A 23,162-nucleotide genomic window follows, 5' to 3' on the forward strand; every position below is an offset into this window, starting at 1 on the left:
TAACGATAGGCAATTTTTATCAAGGAAAACTATCTTCAAATTCATCTATTATTAGAAGACTTCCAAGCATATATAACACAGTGCTTATAATTAATTTATATTTTAGTAATGTCATGTTTTGCTTGACAATTGATTCTCGCTGCCAACTGCGACACCAGAAAATTTAAGCTGTTAAGGAATGCGATACGTCAATCTATTTTTTGGCACAAAGCTGAAAAAGACGTATTAATCCTAAACTTGGCAACTATAATACTTGAGAAATAAGTTTATAATAAGAAACAGAAAATATATAAAATAAATCAAATCTATAATTATCTGATAATTTAACGATAATAAAAATAAATTTAAATTTTTATATATATTTTTATTCTTATTTAAGCTTTCTTCGTATATCGTTTTCTTCCGTATTCTTCATATGCCGTTTGTGTTTTATACAGTAAATAGAGATTTACAATAATGATAGATTAAAAGATACATAAATATATACGAATTGCACGTATACATATGTAACGATACATAAGCATTTAACATTGCCGTTTTAACGTTTTAACCGCGAACCAAGAACATAGTGCGTTTGATAAACATACAGTGATGTATAATATACTGCCAAGTTTAGAATTAATTATCGGATAAACCGCCGCGAACCTAATCGATCCCGGACGGCGCTAAGATGGGTGCTCTCTGTCCAAGGCGTCAGCGTGGCGCGTATCGGAAGCGTTCGAGGAATCGTACTTTGCTCTCGCGATTTCTGCGAAACGGCAAGTCGGTCGTTGATTAGTCTCGAGTACGGCAATGGGGAATGTACAGCAATTTCCTGAAAGGCACAAGCCCGCCGTCGCGTCCTCGATTACATTCTGCGAGGGTAGGAATCACCTCTGCTCGACAATCTCTGCGATGCAGTCAGCTGCTGTCCGATGCACAATTTTGAAAAAGGATAAGGACGAAGGCAAGATGAAATTTACGTATTCTCGGCCTAAGTGGCTGTTTGGGCCGAACTTGAGATTACGCCCAATGCAATTTCCGATGAAAATTGCACGTGTGCAAAGGGATGAGATTATTGGCGTACACTGGACTTTAACAGACTGATCCTGCGAAATTGAATTTTTTACTCTTAACCAGTTTATTTTTACTTCCTACAATATGCTATAAGTGACCATAAATCGCGCAGGAATAAGTCAATCGTCGACAGGAGACATCGCGACATAAAAAATATACATAAATGACTGCAAATTATTAGGATAATTGCAAAAATTCGATTATCGTCGTGATTACGCAATAAAGTTTCGCGCGATTTTATTCCATGGTTGAAGTTCGATCTTTTTAATTGTCGATTATAAATTCTTCTCTTTATTACGAGTTAAAATATTCAAAGCATTTCATCATGAATATATGAATTTATGAATGAGTGAAACGGAAGTATTAACCCGACACGGCCTATCCTGTTTAGGTCTATGCTGTTTTTAACGCTAGAAAAAATAAAAAAACTTTGTTTTCATTAGAAATAGGCTTTTTCATTAGAAATAATAATTAAAAAATTAAATAACACTTTATCTTTATAGTAACCATTGTCGATTTTAATGTATTTGATATTTCTTAATAGAAATGCTTTGGAAATACAACTTTGCAATGTTAAATATTTTTTCTAAGAAACCAAAATATATATCTCTTTTTTTTGTGTATGAATTTCTCATGTTACGTTTTTCAGACAGAATAGTTTCCGCAAAGTCAAGATAAATGCTAAAGTGCACACATAAAATCTTTAAAAATACGATTGTAAAAAATAATAAAAACTCGACACGCGCTTTAAAAAGAATTTGTCTGATTGAATTTTTCTTAATGAGGATGTGTAGCGAGACAGCAATGATTTCGCATGAGCTGCGAGAGATTCGCGATTCGATTTTGGCGCAAATAGAACGGCAGATTATGGAGATAGACTAAGAATAGAATATTTAAAAGGGGTAAATGGAACGCGAGACGGGCCTGCGCACACTATATAGATAACAAATTTGCTGAAATCGGGAATTCAATTGCTTCTGCAATAATATTCGTGCACTACTTTTGATAACATGAACATTCTCACACATTCGATATCATATCATGTAAGTATCAACTGTTACGAAATGCGAATAAACGCAAGATGAGGGTGCTTTTACGTTTTTAATGCGTTCTAATTCGATGTTTTTGCCATTGATTTATATCGTTCACATTTTATGTAAAGAATAATTGAAAAATTTGTAACACTAGCAAGAGAAAATGTAATATCCTTTTTCTTAACTATCTTGAAAAATTGAGAGATTATAAATAAAAAAATTTAATATAAAAAAAAAATGAAAAATTTAAGTGATGTTGCAGACGCGTATCGACGAATTTGTTTTAATCTTCAGCATATTTTGAGAAAGAAATTTATGGTAACATTGTTAGTTTTTTTGCAATTAATCAATAATTAATTTATTCATATTTACTCATATGACTTGATCGAAGAAGACTTGGAAAAATATTATTTTAAACTCAAACATTAATTGGATTATTATGCAAATTTTTAAAATATTGAATACATTAATATTGAACAATCGAACATTTAGTATAATTATTTTAGAGAAGAAAAAAATACGAGCACTTTTTTTTCTTTTAATTTAAAATACTTAAATATTCTAATTTAAATGTGTATTTTTACAAATTTATAGATATTTAAAGAATCTTATAATAGAAAAGAAAAAGAAATAAAAAATAAAGATAAGAACGATACTTTTTTCGAATTTCTTTTTCATCTGGATCTAAAGCAATAAACTTTTCTCAAAGAACAAGCGCAATAATATTATTTTATATTATTTTATAATTTCGGATGTTCATGTTCTTGTTGATATCCGAATGCATTCGAACGACATCGATCGAGTTTCGATGTTGGCACATCTTCTCTAAGCCTGATCAGTAGTCAGCTATCAAAATAACACGCTTATAATCGGTACGTCGCGCACGTGCTTCTCCGTGCTCTTGTAGTACTCACCTATTATACTTTCCGAGGTGGCGTCGCAAAGACGCGCCACCGAGAGGAGGAAGGCCAGGGCCAAAGCCAAAGTCAGCGGTATCGAAAGTAACCGTGTCAACTCCATGTTTAGATGCATCTGATCTCTGCCGCAATAATTTGCTGAAAGAACCGATAAGATTGTGTCGTTAGTCACGTGCTTCCGAGATGTTGTTTGTCAATGTACATCGTAGAGTCTTAAATACAGATTTATACTTTCATTCAGAAAAAAGTTTTTCTTTATATTTTTCTTCAGAAAAAAATATGCGCGAGTCTAAATATTTATTTATATAATAAAAATAATTTGTAATCCATCGTATAATTTTTAAAGGTGAATATTATAATGAATCTTATTAGTTGCAAGATTGTAAAAACTCGTATGTTGTTTCGATTTATTTAAATCCAAGTTTTTTCGAAATAATTTCTAGGAGCAAATATTAATTTTAAAGATTAAGCATTCTACATATCAAGAAATGTAGAGAGAATTTTATAGTAAATTTAAAAATACCATTTAACGTATCGTCTACCATTAGCATTAATACATAATAGTCTGCTGTACTTCCGCGGTTTTCACATTGCTTAGATACATAAATTTTCACCGCGTCGCAATGTAAAATACACGCAATATATGTATTTAACCTTTCCTTGAGATCATGCGACTATTTTTAAAACCGCAATTGTTTAATCACTCTTTTCTTTCAAAAATCAGAGAAAGAAGTTAATCAACGAAATGCTGCGTAACGTAATATGTATAATTATCGAAAAAACATCGGCGCTCTCGATGCATTATTCAACTCATTAGGTGCATAATCTTCAAATGCATCGGGATGAGAACCTAACAAGCCTCGTTGGCGCGTTTGATCAATGGGAACTCTCGCATTTTCGCAAGCGTTTCGCGTTCTATCGATTCTCACGGCCAATTGCCGGAGGCAAATCTATCCTTAATCGATTACGAGGTCGATATTTATGCAGGTCGTATCTTTTGTATGCAACGCGAGCGTCTCGTTACACCCACGACGAAATGTCTCTACGCCGATAAGGTGACTCGACAAATCTATTAATACGCGTACACGCGTGCATGTATCGCTACTTGCCAAGAAGGCGACATATCGATAGATGTAAAAAAAAAGGAATATTATACAGCCAACCGGCAGGACCGAGAATCGAGAATTTATGAGCCGATTCTCTCTCGATCAAGTCGATCACTCCGATGAATATTCTCGCAACGAGTTGCACCGCGCGAACCTGCATATAGATTGCGTCAAGTGCGCGAAGATAAGTATATTAATCACGCTCAGTTTTAGTTACTCGAGACGTTTATTTCGAAAGTCGTCTAGGTCGGCTGAGATATTTGAATCGCTATGCAACGCTACGTCGGTGTTTTCATCGCGCTTTTATACGATATGGTAATAAATGGCTGGTTAATGCTTGGAAAATGGATGTATTAATTATACGCTCCTCGTCTTTCGACTATATTTCCACAAAATTTACTTCGAATCTGTATTTCATTATATATGTTGCTTGTCACAAAAAGACTTTATACACTTTATTCGTAGATTTTATCAGTCTATTTATAGTATTTCTGCTGAATTGTTGAGGTTACTCGACTCTCTCTTTCTCCTTGTAAGTGGCAGAAACGATGATTAATTTTGAGAAATATTATCGGCCAAATGTTCATACCTTTCTCGATACGAAAGGAAGTTGTGCTTTACTGTGCATAATGAGGCGCATAATGACGCGTCGACATGAAATCGTTTGCAATCGCGCGAATTGTTTACACGGGCGAAGACGCGAATAAATAACGCTCGCGCGACGCTTGTTTGCGAAAGGCGGCGAGGGAAGAGAGCGTGCTCTCCACGTACTACGTAGTAGGCTGTTTACACACAGACTCGCAATTCTAATCCAAATCGCAGATGCCGACAATGTAATTGGACTGTTAACATCGCGCGCGATTGCACAGGTTAATTTGTAGCATGATTTCCTCGAAGTAATAAGCAGATACCGTAACTGTATAAATCCACTAGAGCGAGATATCACATCCGGACATCACATTCGAATAAATCTAACTTCAAAATGTTATTTGAATCTTTTCGAAGTTTATAAATATCAGCTGATTTCTGTATATATTACTCATTTCAATATATGCTATTTTATCAATTTTTATAGATTGCATGTTAAAAAGCATGTTAAAAATATAATAGATCAAAATATATTGAAAAATTTACATGGCTAATATTATCTATCAAGAATGATCTTTTCGATAATTGTGTGCTTTGTATGTATTGTTGGTATTATCAGAAATTACAAAGTAATTTTCGTAATTTACGTTATACAAACTCGCGAAAGATGTAAGTCTCCTAGGGAGATGATACGAACAGATTGAATTACATGGGTACACGTAGCAGCAAAATTGTGGGAAAATTGTGGGAGGATAGTAATTACCGAAATTACTATCACAATAGACACTAAATTAATAATCACGAGAGCTATTATCAAATCTACGAAAAGAGTGAATACGCATAAATTAACGAATAGAAGAAAATTAGATTTTTACGAGAGAATAATTTCCTGCCAAAAGAAATTTAATTTCAACTTAAATTAGATACTCAAATTATATATAATTAGATATTCAAATAGATATATACTTGTACTTTCAAACGCTATACGTCATGTAGTAGAACAAAGAGAGAAATAAACAGAATTAATAATAAAAAAATTATAATGTTGTTAGAAATAATTTGATTCTTTTTTTTTCGCATTTATACCGATACTCTTACCAGTTAATACGACAAAGGTGCAAAATGGACGAGTATTTTAGCACGTATCTTTTTGAGTATTTTGCGCGATTATTCTACGCATACGAGCAAGCAAGCAGACAGACAGACAGTCGTAAAACATCGGCGTGGAAAATTTTCTCGGTGCACACGCACACCGACGTGTGTATGAAAGTATATCAAATTCACGAGCGGAGCGGAGTCTTAAGTGGAACAGCTCTATTATGGGGCGTGATTAATAAATATTCGCACGTCTCACATACGTATACGCGCAGGTAGAGGCCGGGGTCCACCTGATCTGCCAGCTGTGCGAGCAGCAGTGCGTCGACAAATCACGCCGCCGCTTGTCATTGATGTATTTAACGGCGACAATGTTGAGCAACGTTTAATCAGAGACAAGAAGAGAGAGAGAAAGAGTGTATGTTCACATATACTATTTTAAGCGTTTATTCAGGAAGGAAATGCGCTCGGCGTGACGGCGCTTGCTCGTACATACAGCCGCGGCTTGTACTCGCATACGCACGAGTGTAATTACGCATATTTAAATAGAAATTATGACTCATTGCCGTTGCACGTCTCGAGTGTCTTTTTTATCCTCGTCGATCTCTCTTGGCTCCCTTAAAAATATTTTCTCGATACGATTTGTATCTCTCGACATTATTCCACGCGCTGTCGAATATGACATATGTCAATAGGCACAGATTTGTTATTGAATCGTAATAATAGAAATTATATAGAGCAAAGATAGTCTCGCCTATAATTTCCTTAGATTTTTCGTGAATAATTATTTTAAAATAATTTATATCGTCAATAATTTCAAATAATTGATTGTGAATCTTCTTCATCATATATTTTTTCTTCAGTTTTTTATTTTTATATTTGTTTATTTTCTTTTTTTATCAAAATTACCATGTGTGTTCTGAACTAAAATATAATATTTATTGCTTTCAGGAAGATAAAGTTTCAGTTCTTTGTAAAATTTTACTCCGAAAAGGAGGCAATATATTATGGCCGTAAATTTTCGCTGTCGTCCTCTTTGTGCTATTATATTTAACTATTAAGTCATTACCATTTTCACGCAGCGCTGTTATTACTATATATCTACTATCCCTCCTCTCCGCTACCAGCATTTTCTGGCGATCGTTCTCGTTTTGCTTCGGACTTTAATTAAGGATTCCGTGATGACGCGAGCTCCGGACTCCAGCTGCTTCGAATACGTTTTTTCTGAGCGCATCGCTAATTCGCCGACTAAGCGTTCCGATCGAATCTCGACAAGCAGCGAATAAACTCGTAACAAGCGGCGCCCCAAAGGGAAATTCTAGACTCGTTGCACCGTAGTTGCGCTAAATTAGATCGTAAGCACCGTAGGAATCCAAAGAGGCGTCTGCTAGTAGACTCTAACAGCTAATGGCGACAATATTATTATTTTGATAGTTAAAATTAAACTTTTCGATATAATTTAGAATTGACATCACATGATAATATATAAAACGATATAAATTCCGCTGTTTTATTCAACCACTGATGCGATTTTTCCTCTTCACACATATACATATGTTGTTTTATAAATTTTAAAAGCTATATTGCTTTCAATTTTCCAGACTAATTAATTTCTGACGAATATTAGTTTTTAACGATTCTTCGAGGCATAAATACCGCGGTAAAAGTATCGATACTTTTTTTTTTTAAACGATCGTCCTCCACGATGCGCCGATACACGACGGCGACTAAATTATCCATTCGTCATGGTATGCGCCCCGTTATTGGCCAGCCGGACTTGCGCGTGAGTAGACAAAATGTCAAGATTTGATTTACGAGGCGGCCCGGTGCGCCAACTCTCGGGGAAATTAAGCGGAGCAGCGCTCGATTAGCCTGGTTCATCCGCCCGGCAGCTTCGCTGCCGCTGAATTATCTTCGACTCGAAACGTCTGTGTATAATCATCCATTAACGAGATAACGTAAAGTTCATACAGTGAATGCATATTTGAATATCGGTGAACGCGACGATATTACGCGACATGCGGAACGCAAATGGCAGGTTTCCTCGACCCGCGCCATTTCGAATTTGATGTCGCGTATAATCAATGCGAATTAAAAGCTCGGCCAAAGCTAATGAGTAACGGTATACGACACGTATTGCCGATTGTATGCAATGATTATGGCCCGTGTGGCGAAACGATGCTACCGGCGCAGTGTAAAAGTTGGCGCTTTCAGAAACATCCACTTTCGTTTTTTTTTCTTTTTAATCAACTGATTGACATAACGCTACACGTGTTTTATAATAAATTTACTCGTGATAATTAACGGCGCGATAATTGAAAGCCGGATATTCTTCTGACGCAATGCGACACGTTTGGTCGTGCCAATTTGCATACCTATTTCTCTTTCGAGGCGTTTCTCTTTCTTCCCGAAAGGCCGCGGCAATTATTCTTATCGATAAACGATATCTTTCTCTCCGCGGTTGCTATCTAAAATCAATATTTATAATGGAGGTCCGCGTAAGGTGCTAATCGTTGTTAATTGAAGGCGCTAATTGCACAAGTTCCATATCTTTATTACTACATATGTATACTAAATTTAAACAACGTATGGAAAACGCGAGATAAGAGAGTCACGCCGCCTAATATTTATACCGTCTCACGTGCAAAACGTTACTTGCATTCTTTATGGCGCTTCTCTCGAGCTCGAGGAAGGAATATCCGTGCCCCACTACACAGGAAACCTCTCTCTTTCTCTCTCTTTCTCCGAGCGGCATTCCCTCTCGCAGCCCTTCACCTTTTTCCGCTCTTCTGCCACATGCCGCTCACGGACACGTGCTCGTGTTTATGTGCCCTCCACCGCCGTTCTCTCTGCCCCCATACTTCCCCCCGTCTCTCTCTCTTTCTCTCTCGCTTTCCATTACGCGTTGTTGCGCGATGTACTCATTTGCGCGTGCGTGCGTGCGTGCATGCGTACGTATGTATGTACATACATACATCTCTGTGTGCGGAAAAAACGCAGTAGCTTGCGCAAAAGCGTGAGCGAGCAGTGCGATGCACGTGCACGTGCAACGGACGGGACAGAGTAAGAGGGGAAGGAGAGGGGGGGGATGGGAACCGACAGGTAGCTCGGTCGCTTGCGTTTACGAGAAGTGTATCGCGCGCGATGGAAACACCTGCACGAGGCTGATTTAAATGGATGTTGGGGATACCCCAATGCGCGCACCGTCATGTACACGGATTTATGATTGATCGTTCCTTTGTAATGCGATTGACTATTACGTCGAAACATTGAATGATTATTAAATAAATAAATAAATCAAAATAAATATTAAGTAAATGATTAGTAAATGACATTAATTTTTTTGTCATTTAATTAACGTGAAATTATAATTGCTAGACGCGAGGTAATGTTTTCTAAAAAATGAATCAGGTGTAGAGAGAGAGAGAGAGGAGAGGGGAGGAAGAGATATATATCTTGCGTATAACCCATAATACTGTATATTTTTTTTAGGATTTTGCGCGCACTCATCGGGACGTTGTTGCCGCAGAGTATTCCCTGCAACGCAGAATATTGCTGCGATCTTTTCGGTATATTTTTATTACGGCTATATATTTTGCCGAGCGTGCCACGCATCCTCGAGTCAAACTTTGTCGAGAAAGTTACGATTTTCATGTACGTTATTCTTGGAAAGACAGTTACGACGCGCCACGGGATTGTTCGTGCGACTTGTAACTCTTAATCTAAGCGTCTTTCGAAGCGCGAGAGAGAGAGAAAAATGTGCTGCTGGAGAAATCACGATGGAAATGAAGAATGCGCGAGATTTTGTACGCGACATAAAAAAAATGTATAAGAAGAGAAGAGAAAAAGACAAAACTACTTTTTACAAATATTACAATAAGTTTGATCAATTTACTCTAACAATAAGACAATCAAATGCAATCAAATGTAACCATATTATTGTCTTTTTAGTTTCCACGAACAGTTTATAAAATTCATATAAATTTTGAAGCTGAGTTAAGAAATATATATATATATAAAATAAGATCGATAATTTATATATCAAATACTTTGTTTTAAATCGAAAATATTGATATCCTCTATTTTCAAGTAAGTACGTATAAAAAATATAAAATATATATCATTTTACGAAATACTTTTCTAAAATTTCTTATAATTAGAATATTAACTGTCGATGACAATAGCTTGATAAAAAATTGACAATATATTTAAAAATATAAACCACTTAAAATAAATAATTCTTTAAAAATCTTTTGCGGACTTTAAAACTCTCCGTCATTTTATTTCTCTCATATTTGATAAAAATTGTCTAATTATCATAAAATATTATTATAAGATTTATTCGCATCTTTTCGTGTTAGATACATTTGAGAGCGGAATTTTTATTACTCTATATAATGCATTATTGTTTTTATTATCACATGCGAGTTCGCGTTTAATGTCTCCGCCTTGAACCATTTCAATTGTGTATAGCATAGCACGAGGGAAGAGGGAGGAAAAAGAGGCTCGCCGGAGAAGTAAGAGTGCGCGATTATATCGCACGGCTTTTTCTCTACGTTCGGGCACAAGGATGAGTGCACAAAGAGTTACGGGATTGAAAATAGAGACTGACGTGCGCATTATTCACGTCGTGACTTTCCAACGTCGACCGTGTTACGTGCATCGCCGGGTAGTTCACCTTTTTTTCTCAGCCACAGCCCTTCTAAGCCCAATGTTTCTCGTTGTATTTCATTATTTCAACGACAGTCATCATTATTCAAAAGTTTGTCGGTTAGTCGAGTCTTCTTTTATTATATATTAAAGTAATTGATTGTACGCGTTCACCTAAATTTAAGCAAAGAGTTCATCTTTTCGGAATTTTAATTTTACCTTATCAAATCTTATCAAGATATTTGTTGTATATACTTTGATTATATAAAAAGATATATCTAACGGAGAAAAGATGCATCATTAAAATTAAGATCCTTTTACTTTTTGAGTGAATCTCTACATAACATCTTACATAACGAAATTCGTGGAGAGAGCGACTAAAATATTTCCTTCAGGTTCTCTTCCTTTATTTTTGAATTTACAAGATATAACAAAACATATAAAAGATATAACAAAAGTTACGTGTTAAAATATAACAGATGTGCTTTCAACTGGAGCTGCGAGATCAGAGTAAGTAATCTTACTTACTGACAAGGAACGATTTGTATTTTTGCGAACCAATTAATCGGCGTATTAACCCCCAAGTGCGATATATTTTCGGGCGGGTTGTATATTTTCGCGCGCGAATTCGCGCAAGAAGAAGAAACCCGAAAGATTGTAATTTCCGCGGATTGTTATTCCGAGAAAGACAGTTACGAGATCTCTGTAGAATCATCCGAATGAATTACAATTCTTAATTTAAGCGTGCTTGTATTTCGATTAAAAAAACAGAGAGGGAGAGAAAGAGATTCAGCAAAACGGTCACAAAAACTCCTTCACTATGTCTCGTAAAATTACAACTATTAATGAAATAATATAACTATTAATCAAAATGAAAAAGAGCAAATTTAGTTTTAGTTTAACACACCCATTAGATAAATTCAATAAGAGAAAAGGAAAGTTATGCGAAATATGAGACTGTCCAGCCAACGCACAAAAGATTCTTTCGAGAGAGAGGCATTATCTATCGCTAGATTGTAGTTATATTGCTATGTTATTAAGTCGAGAAACACTATTCTAGGTATTTACATTCTTCTCTTAATATTATTAGGGGAAATTCTTAATTTTCAATAAATAATAGTCGGATTATGTCAAAGTTAAAAAAGTATGTACATTCATGCTAAGAAATAAGATTAACGTATTTTTAATTAAGAAATTGTCTAGATTAATTGATTTTTAGCAATCGAATGTAATTTGGAAATTATTCGAAAATAGGATGTGTATTTTTATCATTTGACATTTATGTAATATCTGTGTTTTATTTCTCTTTTTACTTTTAATTTTACTTTGACGCTGAATGCAACATAAGATTTATATCTTTTTATAAAATATTAATTCGACGATTGTCATAAATTTTCTATGCCCTATTATTAAATGTGATAAATTTTTTTCTATCTCTGCAGAGTTTTCACTGAAAATACATCGATATATATTTATATACAAGTATATCTTAAATGAATGTCTTATAGAACATTATCATTAATCAGAAATATTTTTAATATAAACGTGAATGGAAACGAAATGGACAGTTTTTTCTCATAGCCGATAATGTCACTCGATCGCATTCGCGGATTTTATTAAGTCGCTTCAAGTTTCCTAGTTAGCTCCTTCTATTAATGATAATTATAGTCGCTATCGAATATATCAAAATGCCGGCAGTTTTTTTAGTGAAAGTATCCCATCAGAGAGGGGAAATATTACGTCGCGCAGCATATTTGTGAGCTAAACTTTCTTCGTTCATTCCAGTAGTAAAATACGTAAAATACGATGTGTAGATCGGACATTAAATTAATTAGTCGAGGGACTATTTAACTCGATAATTGCTTCTTGTTTAACAATAATATCGGCATGTTTTTACGTTCAATCGGCGAGAAGGGAAATAGAAGCGCGCACATAGGACTATGTTAGTCACGTATTTAACGCGAACCTATAATAATGAATTATCGTTCGCTAAGCGGTAATAACCGCTTGTCCGATGGTAATTATCGGCCGCGAACGGCGGCGGTAATCGCTCATTTAGCAATCGTTTGTTGTAGGCTAATGTAATGCAACATTAAGTCCGCCGATATCGTTGATCTTTATCGCGTGTGGCGTTTACGATCTCTCTTCGCAATTGGTATATGGGCGTTCCTCATCGGCCGATAAGACATGTGTTTCGGATTTTTCGCTATGCGCTATGCAACGTGACGTGGCGTTTACGCGCTTGCTATAATTATCCATTATTGTTACGCGACCGCCGGCTGCGATCGTGTTTACGTAGGGATAATGTGCACTTGAGATAATTGACGAGCAATCGTCGTCGGGAAAACGATCGATCGATCGGTATCGACAGCCGCTCGTTACGATCATTCATCTCGGCATTCGATCGCGTCTTTATCCTTTTTCTCAGAGTCGCGGGACGATCGCGAGCGACACGGAAATTTATCAAACTTAAGTAGGATAAGAGTATGTTTTTCTTCGGAAATACTTGTTCTCAAATTTTCAAAGCGCCATCCGCCTCCGGATCGGAGATCATTAAGACGCGGCTTTTCGAAGACCCCTTTTTGCGCCGTGTATGTTATAATTTATGCACATATAGAAACGCGTGGAGCTTCTCTCTCTCTGTCGGAGAATCAATATTGAAATTTTAATATTTGAACCGTTTGAGTGCTCGAAGATTGTTATGCCGCTCGTCGATGTCACTTTTTGCAAAGCGCACGGCTCTCACTTTATCGCCACGTGTAATAAGAGCTTGAGATTTAGAATCGTACGGTATTTTATAACCAGACTTTTGCATAGACTTGGCTGGTCAACGTGAGTTGTTTACAAACTTGTCTTTCGAAGTTAAAGAATATCTACATTTCTCACCGTCACGCATTCGAATCAAACGTTTTCAATCATATTGTTCACGTAACAAAATGACATCATGGTATAAAATCTTGCTGGAATGTTGTTACAGAAGTAGAGGAATTCAAACAGGTTCCTTGGAATTAAAACTTCGATGAGATACAAAGGAACAAAATATTTATGAAGAAAACACATTATATATGTATAATATGATTCCTTTTGGAAATATATTGCTACTTATGCATTCAACTGATACAAAAAACAGAGGAAGAGAGTCGGTTAACCGAAATGAGACCCCGACGTTGAAACCTTAATCGACGAACAAAACGACGATACGCGATCGCGAAGATACGAAAGAAGATTAGGATAGTGGAGCAGAAAACGGTACAGAGCGATGAGAGATAATTCCGATTTGGGCGCCATATAATATCCGAAAAATTCCCTCATCCGAATCGTGAAAATGAATGGAGTCGCGAGCCTCCAGCAAGAGAGAGACCCATAACGTATTTGCAATCGTATATTCGTGTCGGGTGCAGCTATAGCCGCAGCGTTGGTCACTCGTCGATGCGCGGAATTTTTCCTCGATCTCTCGCCATTCTGATTTGCTCGTATTATAACCGTGTTACAATAGCGCTTATTTTCTCACGCTAGCGAACGAGAATGATTATTTTCGCATGGCATTATAATGTCAACCACCGCAACGATTATCGCTTGGAATAAATCTTATCGAATAAGATAATCTAGATGTTTGATGATTTCTCAATAATAAAATGGCATTCTTGTTAGTTTTTATTAGCATTTGTATTTATAACATCATTTTAACAATTTTTGAATATCTATTATCTTTATATCAAAATTTCTGATTCAATTTTTGATATAAATTTAGCGATGTATTTTTCGATATGAATATAAAGATAGTTTTTTTATGAAAATTGAATTGAATGTCATTTTTTTAAACAATTTTAAGATTTCTATATTATTTATATCTTGATGACTAATTCTTATATTAAGATTCTTAAAATGCTATTCGCGATATATGCGAATGAGAAATGCACTTTTCTCGGTAGCTAGTATCTCACTTGCAAGGATTTCTGGGACGTGATCCGGGGGCGAATTATGGCGTTGCCGAGGAGGCATTGAATGGTGGAAATAAAACTCGTCATAAAGTACGCATTACACACGGAGGAAAAATGTCAGAAATGCGAACGGCGAACGTGGAATATATATGTAGGAATAGCAGTTTGCGAAATTTAGTTACTAATCCTTCGGCGAATCGCATATCTATGCGTGACTTCAATTTATATTTATGCAAAAATGACTCATGTTATTCACAACTTATCGTAAATTTTCTAAACTAAGAAGACGATCATTCATTATAATTTTAAACAGTGATTACCATCTGCCAAAAGATGATTGATGAAATTTAAATTCATTTTTAGCTATTATGAATATTTTTGGAAGAATTCGATAATTTCGCAAGAATAATCAATATCTGTCATAAATAAGCGAACGAATTTTGAAAAAAATAAAGCTCGCGTATTTGTGTAAAAATAAAATATTAAACTTTGTATTATAATTATATCTCAAAAATATAAATTCTATAAAGCACATTTTTAATTTAAAAATTATTCAAAAGTTTTGATATTGGACTAATTAATAATAAAATTTGTCATATTAAAATTAAAGATAAAGTTTTATTTTATATTTCTTCATTTTTTAAATTTATTTATCATAGGATAATTTTATTTCGTTTAAAAGAATTCGAGCACGTGGTTTTCATCTCTCCTCATAAGATGACTTAGAGATTCATGTATTTAGGCTGCTGTTGAACACGCATTATGCCTGCAATCCGTTATCGCGGCCTTCCACGCCCGGCCGAACAGTATCTTATGCATCCTTCGCCCTTAATGGACGAGACGAGTCCCGCTTATCTCTGATTTAAAGCGGAGGATAATACTTTCGCCGTCGTATAAGAATGCATCTGGTGGTCAGTGTGAGTTCGGTGCACGAATAAGAATTCGACCTTAGGTCTGCGTTGCCTTCTTTCATTATTTTTTTTCTTTTTTTTCTCTCCTTTCTCTTACTCTACCGCGATTGGATATATAATAAAACGATCGAGGAAAAGCAAATGAATATTAAGACGATTACTTTAATGGATTTTGATTGAGGTGATTTTATCGGGGTAATGAAAGTAAATATCCGCGGCTTCCTCCCCTCGTCGAATTACGACTTCAACGATTGCATCTTTAAGTTGCACCTTTGGTCATTTATTTAAATTAAATTCATTCACGAGGGCAATTACGAAAACAGATATCTCGCTCGTCGAAATACTTGTAAAGGGTGCTTGCTTTTTAATTGTAATATAATTTTAATCTTTATTAATTTGTTGTCATTTTTTAAAATCAAAGATTGCTTGATTTATAGAAAAAGATAGCGTCCTACAAAAAACTTGCGCATTCGTTTTTCTGATTATCAATTAGTTACATTAGTTAATTTGGAAAATCTTTTGTGTTATAGCTGAAAGAATTTCAATTAAAAATTACATGACGCGGCAATATTTTGTAGATGTTAAAATGTTGAAATTTATCATGCATACGATGGAACTCATCTAAACTACGACACGACGACGATGCGGCACCGTGTTGCCGGCAGGTTCAATTTACTTTTAGAAGTCATTAATTCTTGCAAAATTCAATCTCGTAATCCGCTTCGTCGCAAGAAGGCGGGACTTAATTTTCGAAGCGGCATCCGATTATTATCCAGTGCCCATTCAACGTGGGTAAAACGAGACTATATGGACGACAACGACGAAGATGAAACATTATACAAAATCGAGCCGTGAAAGTTCGACTCTACAAGAATTCGTTTATGAAATTGAAAAGTGGAACTAACGGATCATCGTGTCATCGATGTGATACGCGGCGATAATTGACGTCATTGAATACTTGAAATATCTAACATAGATAAAATACTAGTATAATAATAGAGTGAGAGATAATCCCCTCTAACTAGTAAAAATTGAAATGTAAACTTGAACATATTTTCTTATTTGTTCGATAAACTTATTGGATTGATTCATACATCAATTCCGTTTTACTTAACAAACTGAAATTTTATATTTGAAAAATATTACAATATATAAATTTTAATCTATTATATTTTCTTCATTTTGCAATATATAAGATAATCAGATACTGTAGGTCACACTAGTTTTTTAAAAGAAGTAATTCATTGTAGTATAAACTCTTATTTGTAAATCAACCCAATATAATCAAGAGAGCAATATCATATAGCCGAGAATGATATAAATCAGAATAATATAAATCACGCAAAAATATAAATGAAATAATAATCGTAAATTAACAATTACAATTAGTGAAACTGTGATCTCGGTTGCGATTCCATTTTTTCAATACTTTTCTTAATTGGTTCATTGCTGTCGACAATCAGCGGGATACCTGTCGACGTTTACGATCGTCGAAGACGATGACAATGAGAACCGAATTGGAAGCTGTATAGACGCGAAATAAAAGATTCCGATAAGCCGCATGAATTTCATCGCGCAACAATAGCTTGATGACATAGGTTCGCTTCGCCTCAAGATATAGGATCGCTACTGCTTAATTGAAGTCTAGATTAAAATGCAAATGTCCAATATATATGCGAGCTGATGGCGCACGGCTCTTGACCGATCGAGAAACACTAAATGATAGATACGAAGACGCATATCGCATCACTCTCGAATTATTGGTCCTCTCACAACAAATCAATTCCGAAAGAGAAACTACTTCTTATGTCTATTAGGATTTCCCTTTTCTCTCTTCTCCCCGTCATTGGGTCATATAGTCACTATAGAATCATATTATAACGTCTTAAACGTTATCTTAAATTGTAAAATAAGTATAAAATTTTAGCGAAATGTCAAGAATGATATTCTTAGCTACAGCAGAAAATATTAAATTTCTTTTTATAGTAATATTGTGTTTATTAATCTTTAAGCTCCATTACCTTGTTTTACCTGGTTATTGTGTGTTTCTTTTTATAATCTTTGCGTATTTTTGAAATTAAAATCAATTGTGTTGAAATATTAAAATATCCTTTAGCACAATAATGCTGTCGATAATTTGCGATGTCGCGACCCGATGTAATTTCGCAAGGAAGAGAACCAATTCCGTGAAGGGACGTGGAGAACGAACGATATAATATATGGAGACAACGATCCGTTTCCTTTTTTACGTCAGTGTCGGGATTTACGAACATCAAGATCGTAATTTCTCGTACTTGTTGCGGTTGCTTGGCCCTTAAGCGTATCCGGTTGCTCGTCGACGAAGTCACTGACATATACATGATTCGCAATGTTGGAAAATCGGACAAAGCGAGTTGATAATATCGCAACGCATTTATGATTTTTTTTCTGAAATTTTCCTAAAAAATTTTTTCAGCGGACGTGTCGGTGTTTCTTAAACATAATTAAGAATGCATTCCACAAGATAGCATAATTATTATCTTAAGTATTTCTGTAAACGCGAACAATATTTTCTCAAATCGATTATTATTTAACACTTATCTTACCTTTTTTCATTCATCTTTTCGCTTTCCAAAAAATCTGGCAATCGAATCAAATCGCCGCGAGTCCTCTCTTTGCCGCACAAAAGCGCGCACTCGAGAAGAGACGGGCGCGTGCGACGCGAGCCGAAGAGAGAAACTGTATATAAGTCGAAAGGCGCGCAGAGAGAAAAAGAGAAAGAGAGAGAGAGAAGCGAAAGAAAGAGAGATAGAATGGCAGGTTTCTCTCGAGCGAGCGGGATGAAGACGACGAGAGCGAGAAAAAGAGGGAAGACTTCGACCTCGCATGCTCGCTCGCGCGGCTTTACCGGAGTAAAGTGCTCCGAGGCCTCTGAGGAAGAAGCTACACTCGCGAGATCGTCCTCGGAAGACCGCGATCTCTTTCCTCTCGATCCTTTTCTTCTTTAGTGTTTCGGTATATTCTTCAGCCATTAAAACCCGGTGTAATCTCGATAAGAATTTTTGTTTCTCCGCAAAATTATGTCTCTTTATATCAATCATATTTTCATTGTTATGAATATTAAGATAATTGTCGTGTATTTTACAGCATTTTTTTTATCTTTATTTTTAAGACGGGCAAGAAAATGCAATTAGGAACAAACAGATTTATACTTCCTTTAATTGCTGCATTTCCATCGGGAATATTACGATCTATTTATATTAAAATATGTGTATTATTGTCGATTTGTGTCAGTGTTTTTTTTTTATATTCCATATTTAAAATGGAATTTTTAGAAATCGTAGAGGCAATTTCTCTAATATTGCTTTGTTAAAAAGCTGAATTGATGTGACTATAATTTTTATCTGCATTATCTTTTTAAGTAACATGTTTTTTTAGTTTCTCGCACATGTGATTTATTATTGATTTTAAATGATGGATTGTATCTATCATTTATTCTAAATTGAAATATTAATGCTCGTAAAAGATTCGTATAGTTTCACACCTTATAATACATATCTTCTTTCATTCTCTTCGTCGAGAAAGCTTTATTCCCGAAATCCGTATAAGATCGATACCCCGGATCCGAGAGTAATGTCACTTCGAAATGAAAGAAGAGAGGCGGCAGATCAAGTTACATTCGCCTCTTTTTTTCACGTTATTCAAGATTGACATTTATTTATTCCGCTTCCAGATTGCACCAGAGATAATTTGCAAAGAAAGAGAGAGAAAGAGAGTGAGGGGGAAGGATAAAGGAGATACGGAGGACGTAATAATTCCTATATATTCTATTCTATTACGCATATTTATCCTACCTGGATCTCTCGGCGGGCTCCGATGAAACGCGCGAACGGGATATCACGCTCTCGATCAATCTCTCCCCATGCTCGAGGATCGCGAGCCGGGTCGATTCGGCGGGCGAGAAATAGCGAGGCTACGCGACGCTACGGCACGCACTGCCGAGAGGTAACTGGAAGTAAGTGGCACGAGCTGTCGCGTGCAGCCACGCCGCGGCGAAACGACAACACAACGTAACAGGTGCGTGCTGGCGAGGAAGGGCCTGATCTGTACGCGCGCGCGTGTATTGCATGTACGTGTTAGTGTTACTCGCTCACGGGCGAGTGGACTGTAGGGATTGAGCCTGGCTATATGAGGGATTGAGCGCGGACCGATATTTCTTTCTCTTGCTCTCTTTATTTCTCTCTCTCTCTCTTTCTTTCTTTCTCTACCGGTAGCATTTTAAATCACTGAGAAATATCGTTCGCGATAATTACAGCAACGACCCATGTGATCCCGTGTATATCAAATAATCGGGAGTTACACATCGTGTCATTAACTTGCGTCGTACTTATTATGTTTCCTTGATAAACGAAATATTTATTAAGGAATAATAAACAGTGAAGCGATTTCTTTAATCGATTAATCATAGTTTAATTAATTCTTTGAATATTTCTAGATTATCGTTATACTCTTGTTATATATGGACAATGTGATGAAAAATTTAATTGATTAGTTTTAATTGATTAGAATTGAATTGAATTTATGAAAAAAAAATTATATTTGTTTATCCTATTATTTTACTTTTAATGAATAAAAAACTTGTTAACGAATAAAAATTCTATATCTGAACAAGACTATTTCAAATAATTAATTTTCTTCAAACTGTAATTGTTTTAATATGATTATTCGTAGCAAAAGTAATACTAGTTTCGGAATTATAATATTTCATTATGTGATTCGCATTGTTCGACATAAACCATCATCGCGCGAGATTTATCGATTAAATTGTTATCCATTTATCGATTGCTTGATTAATCGATTGAGTCGGTGGTTTATGCCTTGATCGATTAATCGGTTCGTTCCCATTGATCGAATAAATGATTAAACCAGTAATTTCTTACGTACCTTGCGATAGATTCAATCGGATGAATCGGTTAATTGCGTTCGATCAAACTTTTTTCCTCTGATTATTAGTTTTGCCTTTATATAGAAAACTTGAAGTAGTTATCCATTTCTGTATTTTCTCGCAAAAAATTATTACAGATGTCCTGTTGGAATATTTCCTAAATCCATAAATTATTCATATTCGTAAATTTTTTGCTACTTCTGAGATATTGATAATGAAAAAAAAAACATTCCAAGCCGCCTACGAAGTGGCTCAACGCGTCGGCTCAACGAAAATCGATTATACCGATATAGATCGCAATGTCGCATCGTCGAATTTAATTTTGTAACCGACGAATTTGCGTGTTTTTCTCTCCACTCGCACCCACAGGGGCGTTTCTTCAGGTGACGAACAGCTGACGCTGATAATCCCACGGATTTTTGCATCGCTTACATCGTCTCCGCGAATTCGCAAGGATGACGTTAAACGTTATTTTGTTTAGATCTAAACCTCATCGAAATGGAACGCGCTTGACGTAAATAAAAATTGTGACTGATACTTTTAACTCGCATTTCGCTAAATGTGACTCATGGCTTTGATATTTCGAAGACGCCTTTCACGAAATATCTAAATCCGCGTTTTATTTCTCATTTTCAAATATATATCAAATGCCACCCTCAAGAAAATAGAAAATTCTCTCTCTATCAAATAACAAAATATATTTATAGCAATGTGTTAAAAATGCTCATCTTGGAGACATCTCGGATTCACGAGTCAAACCAACGAACCGAAACTTCCCGAAAAAGAATCACTATCACCGAATGGAAATCACGTGTCGCCTCGGGCACGTGTCTACTGGCAAGGTCCGGCACTCTCGCTAGTCGAACATGTTACGCTGCTCTCGGTGATATCACGTGATAAAAATCCGCTTGCTAGGCCGATCCATCCATCACGCGTCGTAATCCGCATTCTCGGTCTCGTCATTTCTCCTCTCTCTTTTTCTCTTTCTCTCTCTCTCTTCCTTCATCCATAAATAATCTCTCATCCCGATACTTTAATTATCCCTATATGTCGCGCTGAACTCTGTGGCAGATCCTTCAAGTGTCCTTACGTGACTGATGTATGGAAGAATTTCTTCGGACATTTAAATGACATTCTTAGCATTTAAAAAAATGTCAAGTCTTTAATTTCTTATTAAATGTCAATGGAGAAAGTAAACTCTATATTAGAATATAGAATCGGTGTCAGGATAATTGCGATATATTCTACAACGACATGAGAAATTAAGAATCTCGCTCTCGTAATTTTTTAATATATTAAATAATATTATCAATAAAATAATTATAACTATTGATTATTAATATCACACACATTTTTTACAAACTTCTTTCCATCTCTATAATTATTTTAGAGATAGAAAAGGACTATTACAATTTCGCTCTCTCTTTTGTATTCCAATTGCATTCTCTTTTTTCATTTTAGTTGTAGCTTTCTGTTTTTCTTACGAAATTAAAAGTACAATCAACGTCTCTTCGATAATCCATCCGTCAATTTATATCGTGTCTCGAGATATCTCTCGAGGACCCCGTCTCTTCAAGAGACGCGAATACCCGACAGCAAACAGATCTTTTGCACTCACCTGCGAGTATTCCTTCGTCGGCCTTTTACAGGCGCCTTTCTCAGCAGCCGTCTCGGCTCGTTCGCCGACGTTGCAGCCAGAGATGCACCTCGTCGCGAACCCTCGAGACGGCGACGACGATTTTGACGATACACCGCACTGTTCGCGATTGATAACGAGATGCAGTCACAACAGAAGAACCGGCAGCAGAAGAGTCTCCCTCGCGCGCGCACCCGCGACGCGAGTTCATTTGCGGCACGAGATACGGAGACACGCGCGGGCGAATCTCGCCGGAGCTGGTCCAACACTGAGGCGCGTGTATCCGATGGCACTGCGTGTCGTATCTTGTCTTGTCTTGTCTCGTCTCGTCTCGTCTCGTCTGGCCTCGTATCGTATCGCGTAGTGTTCGCATACGCTGCGCGAGCTCTACTGCGGATCTGAATGATTCCGCGTCAGCTGCTCGCTGCAGCTGCACTGAAGTTCCGTTGCGATTTCCACCACCGTGCGCGAGTAACGATGCTCGCGCGCGGTCGCCGAGAGAATGAGAGAAGGGGGAGGAAAGACGGAAAGTGGTAGTGGTGGTTGCAGCGCTGGTGGTAGTGGCAGTGGTTGCGGAGGAGGAGAAGAAGGACGTCGCGAGTAATAGTGGTTTTTCTCCTTAAGAGAGGCGGAGGAGGCATCGCGCGCACCGAGAGGTGGAGAGGGAAGGGGAGAAGAGCGCGTATGCACGTGCGAGAGATGTGGATAGAAACGGTTGATGCAGGTGGCATTGAGTCGAAGAAGAAAAGAGAGGGAGAGCATATAAATATTAAATGTACGATAGAGAGATGCATATGTTGTTTTCCTTTCGATCAGTAAGATTTCGCTAAATTTTTATGAGAAGTTTCTTATATAATTTTAAGTATCTTAATTTTAAGTATCTTATTTTTGAAAACAATTTTGATGTTATATCCTAGGATCCATGACTATCATGCATACGATTAAAAATGTGGTATATATCAATAGGTCGAACAATTTTTAAAAGATGAAATGTTTGATAAAATGGATTATATGTAATATATACATTTAAAAAATATATATATTAATAGACATTGAAATCTCAATCTTTTTTAATTAATATAATTGGCATCCATATGATAATTTAATTAATAATTATCTTAATCTATATAATTGCGTATTTTTTTTTCTTCCTGAAGATTATTTTCGATCGTGTTTTTCATAAAATAAATAACAGCATGAAGATGTATATGAAGAAGTGTGGAAACACAATTTGTATTAATTGCAAAACGTACAATTTAAAAATTTACCGCAATAGTAAGCGAGAAATTGCAAGCGTCATCATC

At 36.1% G+C, this 23,162-nt stretch overlaps 1 protein-coding gene across 4 annotated transcripts in view; it reads right to left on the reverse strand.

The window, feature by feature from the left end:
* LOC105253956 (BMP-binding endothelial regulator protein) overlaps positions 1-22,364 on the reverse strand; it is a 36,254-nt gene extending 13,890 nt beyond the window's left edge. For 2 of the 4 annotated variants that reach the window (XR_889420.3, XM_011262338.3), the window contains exons 1-2: positions 21,841-22,363; positions 3,005-3,145 (exon numbers count right to left, since the gene is read on the reverse strand). Coding sequence is in view for 3 of the 4 variants with exons in the window: in XM_011262338.3 (XP_011260640.1) it covers positions 3,005-3,122 (118 nt within the window). In the remaining variant the exon portion in view is untranslated. Of the gene's footprint in view, positions 1-3,004; positions 3,146-19,131; positions 19,256-21,840 lie in introns of those variants that run through there. The other 2 variants (XM_025412576.1, XM_011262339.3) reach the window with 2 other exon arrangements.
* Positions 22,365-23,162: the final 798 nt, after the last annotated feature.

Source organism: Camponotus floridanus, unplaced genomic scaffold (genome assembly GCF_003227725.1).
Source record: "Camponotus floridanus strain SB8 unplaced genomic scaffold, Cflo_v7.5 scaffold53, whole genome shotgun sequence".
NCBI classification, from domain to species: Eukaryota; Metazoa; Arthropoda; class Insecta; order Hymenoptera; family Formicidae; genus Camponotus; species Camponotus floridanus.